Source organism: Limulus polyphemus, unplaced genomic scaffold (assembly GCF_000517525.1).
Source record: "Limulus polyphemus unplaced genomic scaffold, Limulus_polyphemus-2.1.2 Scaffold3992, whole genome shotgun sequence".
In the NCBI taxonomy this organism is placed as follows: domain Eukaryota; kingdom Metazoa; phylum Arthropoda; class Merostomata; order Xiphosura; family Limulidae; genus Limulus; species Limulus polyphemus.
This window is the reverse complement of record NW_013669602.1, coordinates 45,421-49,467: the sequence shown is the minus strand read 5'-3', so window position 1 is coordinate 49,467 and position 4,047 is coordinate 45,421. Positions and strand designations below refer to the sequence as shown.

At 34.9% G+C, this 4,047-nt stretch overlaps 2 protein-coding genes across 8 annotated transcripts in view; both read left to right on the top strand.

Moving 5' to 3' along the window:
* LOC106470422 (BTB/POZ domain-containing protein 6-like) overlaps window positions 1–3,474 on the top strand; it is a 54,881-nt gene extending 51,407 nt beyond the window's left edge. For 6 of the 7 annotated variants that reach the window (XM_013930980.2, XM_022399010.1, XM_022399007.1 and 3 more), the window contains one exon: window positions 182–3,474. The gene's annotated coding sequence lies outside the window, so the exon portion shown is untranslated. The remainder of the gene's footprint in view (window positions 1–181) is intronic. The other variant, XM_022399011.1, reaches the window with a different exon arrangement.
* LOC106470421 overlaps window positions 1–3,474 on the top strand; it is a 5,768-nt gene extending 2,294 nt beyond the window's left edge. Inside the window, exon 3 of the mRNA XM_013930978.2 lies at window positions 6–3,474. Within this exon, the coding sequence (XP_013786432.1) occupies window positions 6–370 (365 nt within the window). The 3' untranslated portion in view covers window positions 371–3,474. The remainder of the gene's footprint in view (window positions 1–5) is intronic.
* Window positions 3,475–4,047: the final 573 nt, after the last annotated feature.

Below are 4,047 nucleotides of genomic sequence, written 5' to 3'. Positions count from 1 at the left end.
TAGAGGCGACTTAGTACATAGTGTTGACTGTGTAGCGGTTGAAAAGTTTAGAAGCGACTTAGTACATAGTGTTGACTGTGTAGCGGTTGAAAAGTTTAGAAGCGACTTAGCACATGGTGTTGAATGTGTAGAGGTTGAAAAGTTTAGAAGCGACTTAGTACATAATGTTGACTGTGTAGAGGTTGAAAAGTTTAGAAGCGACTTAGTACATGGTGTTGAATGTGTAGAGGTTGAAAAGTTTAGAAGCGACTTAGTACATAGTGTTGACTGTGTAAAGATTGAAAAGTTTAGAAGCGACTTAATACATAATGTTTTGTGTTGTAGTCACAACTTAAGCTGTGGGAAGAAATCGATAATCGTTTACATGTGATTCTTACCTCACAAGTAAACACGAAAAATGTTGATTCGGGGTGAAGAGCTAATACACAATCCACAGTGAACTGTGTACAGAGTTGTAGAACATGAATCGTAGCTAGTAAAGCAGCCTTACCAGTAATTTGTTTTATTTTAACCCCGTACTTCGTTAACTGATGTTATTTTATTTGAATCAGTTGTTTTTCGTGAACAGGCTGAATGTTCACTAGAAGTTGCTTTTTTGTGATCACGTGAGCTTTGTTGTAGTAATGTGATATGTTAGTAATGTAGCTTTAATGGCGAATGATGGTTTGGTATATCGAGCAAGTTTACCAATGTTACACTCGTAGGTTTTAAGCAACTAGCTGAATGTTCACTAGAAGCTGCTTTTTTTGTGATCACGTGAGCTTTGTTGTAGTAATGTGATATGTTAGTAATGTAGCTTTAATAGTGAATGATGGTTTGGTATATCGAGCAAGTTTACCAATGTTACACTCGTAGGTTTTAAGCAACTACGTGGGTTGTGGTGTATACATATATTTGTTATTCTAGTGTTTGTAAACACTGCTGTGTTGCATTATGATCACACCGTTTCGTGATTGTGAGTTAAACGCACATAGATTCTCTTCACATTGGAGGCCTAGTGGCGGTCTATGAATCCGAGGGTTCATGGTTGGCGTCTCGTTGTAGTAAAATCGTTCTTCACACTTTTGGACCGTAACCACGTTATAAGAGTGAGAGTCAAGTCCAACTATTCGATTAGAATAGCTCAAGAGTTGGCGGTGGATTCTATTAACTAGCTGTCTTTCTTCCTAGTCTGTAAGTGCAAAATTATGGACGGCTAGGCCAGATAGTCCTCGTGAAGCTTTGCGCGAGAATCCGAAACAAACAGACTTCACGTTGGAACAATATTTAAGCCCAAACATTTGCAAAGTGACACCTGGATCATTAACTGGAAATTATTTTAGTTGTGCAGCAGTTATGTGATTAACCGATAGGAGCGAGGACAACAGCATTTTCTATAAAATAAATGTGGAACGTGACTCAAGAACCATAAAGTAATTCGTGCTGGCCATTATCTGTCCAACATTTTGACTTATATCTTAACAACCATAAGTAATTTGTGCTGGCCATGGCCATTATCTGTCCAACATTTTGACTTATATCTTAACAACCATAAGTAATTTGTGCTGGCCATGGCCATTATCTGTCCAACATTTTGACTTATATATTAACAACCATAAAGTAATTCGTGTTGGCCATTATCTGTCCAACATTTTGACTTATATCTTATCAACCATAAAGTGATTTGTGCTAGCCATTATCTGTCCAACATTTTGACTTATATCTTAACAACCATAAAGTAATTTGTGCTGGCCATGGCCATTATCTGTCCAACATTTTTACCCATTAAAATATATTTCTTCCAGTAATTTTTTACATGTTGAAAACGTAATGTAGAGGTACAATAAATGTTTTTTATTTTTAATTTACTTGTATTTTTTGTTAAGAGGTAGAGAAAGGACTTTGGTCGTTTTGGGTTTTGTAAATTTTACTGCGGCGGAACGTTTACTTAATTGTTGTGATTTTGATTTGTAACTTTTATGCATTTTCTAAACTAAAGCAACAACTTCTCAAAGCAAGATACTATATGAAATTATCTACATAATTTATCAAGTTATTACTGATCTACATAGTTAGCTTGCCTCATCAGGAATTATGGGAGCTTCATCTGTTTTAAATCGATATCGGTGGAAACTGAATATCGAAATAAACTCCTGAAGAAATAGTATAATATCGTCACGTGAAAATAATGTTATTTTATATAAATCAAAGGATTGTTCTAACGAAATCTAATTTGGCACTTGTTATATAATACGGTTTAACGAACGCTTCCCGTTTACGCGCTCCCAACTTGTTATATTTTGTTCAGCCTGTTTACAAATGTTTGAGTTAGTTTGATACACACAATGATACTACATCTCGTGTCTCCTATAATTCTGTACACATACACACAATGATACTACGTCTCCTGTCTCCTATAATTCTGTACACATACACACAATGATACTACGTCTCCTGTCTCCTATAATTCTGTACATACACACACAATGATACTACATCTCCTGTCTCCTATAATTCTGTACACATACACACAATGACACTACATCTCATGTCTCCTATAATTCTGTACACATACACACAATGATACTACGTCTCCTGTCTCCTATAATTCTGCACACATACACACAATGATACTACGTCTCCTGTCTCCTATAATTCTGTACACATACACACAATGATACTACATCTCCTGTCTCCTATAATTCTGCAGATCATTTCGGAACTAAAAAAATAGTAATTATAAAGGACAATAATTCTGTATTTGTCAACAAAACAAACAGGAACAATTTAAGTATTGCTAACTACTGTGTACCGGTAAATTAATCATCATTTGTTGGCATATATCAGGCGAGCTACCGATTTGTCTTCGACATTAACTCGTTAGTAAATGATAAGTTTTACGTAAACATCGCTGCTTTTATATGTATATAAATATTACGCTGAGAAAATGAATTTTCAAGCTTTGTAGCATTGTAAAAATATATTACCGTGATATTGTTTTGTGGTTGTTACTTGAACCAACTTAGAAAGTTTAATCCTTTACTGTATGTTCAAAATAATCGTTAAGAATGATTGATGTTGCTTGTAAACATATTTGTAAATTTCCTTTGACATATTTATATTGCATAAATTTTATATTTTGTTTGAAATGCCATATTATATCTGTATTGTTGTGCTGGTTGTGGCAAGTATTATATCTGTATTGTTGTGCTGGTTGTGGCAAGAGCTTATTTCTGGTTCATCACACTAGGATAACTTTTAACTTATTGTTGGCTAAGTGGTCTTTCTAAGCTATATAGAAAGCCACCTGGCTTAAGATATGCCAAATGGAGCAAAAGTAAAGCTCATAAACGAAGCACTAGCCAACAGTGAGTCAAATTTTCAAGCAGTATATATATATATTTAGTTGACTTATTGTTACTTCATGATATTTTGCTTTTATATGCATGCTACTGTAGCAAGTGTAAGCCGGTGAATAAAAAATTTGCTGAAAAATCATGTTTGTCTTGGATTTTGTGAATATTCGACTGTTTTGGCTGTTTCATGTTTCACAATTCAAAGTAACGGTTGAAAGTTGTTACAAAAACAATTACACGGAAACCTACGTAGTATCTTAAGTTACACACACGGAAACCTACGTAGTATCTTAAGTTACACACACGGAAACCTACGTAGTATCTTAAGTTACACACACGGAAACCTACGTAGTATCTTAAGTTACACACACGGAAACCTACGTAGTATCTTAAGTTACACACACGGAAACATACGTAATATCTTAAGTTACACACACGGACAAGAGTCGTTTATTTGCAAAATTCATTGTTCCAAAATGATTAATAAACACATGAGGATAATGTATTGGTGTGCGTACAATGTTATCTACGAGAACTTAACAGATGAGGATAATGCATTGGTGTGCGTACAATGTTACCTACGAGAACTTTACACATGAGGATAATGCATTGGTGTGCGTACAATGTTACCTACGAGAACTTTACACATGAGGATAATGTATTGGTGTGCGTACAATGTTACCTACGAGAACTTTACACATGAGGATAATGT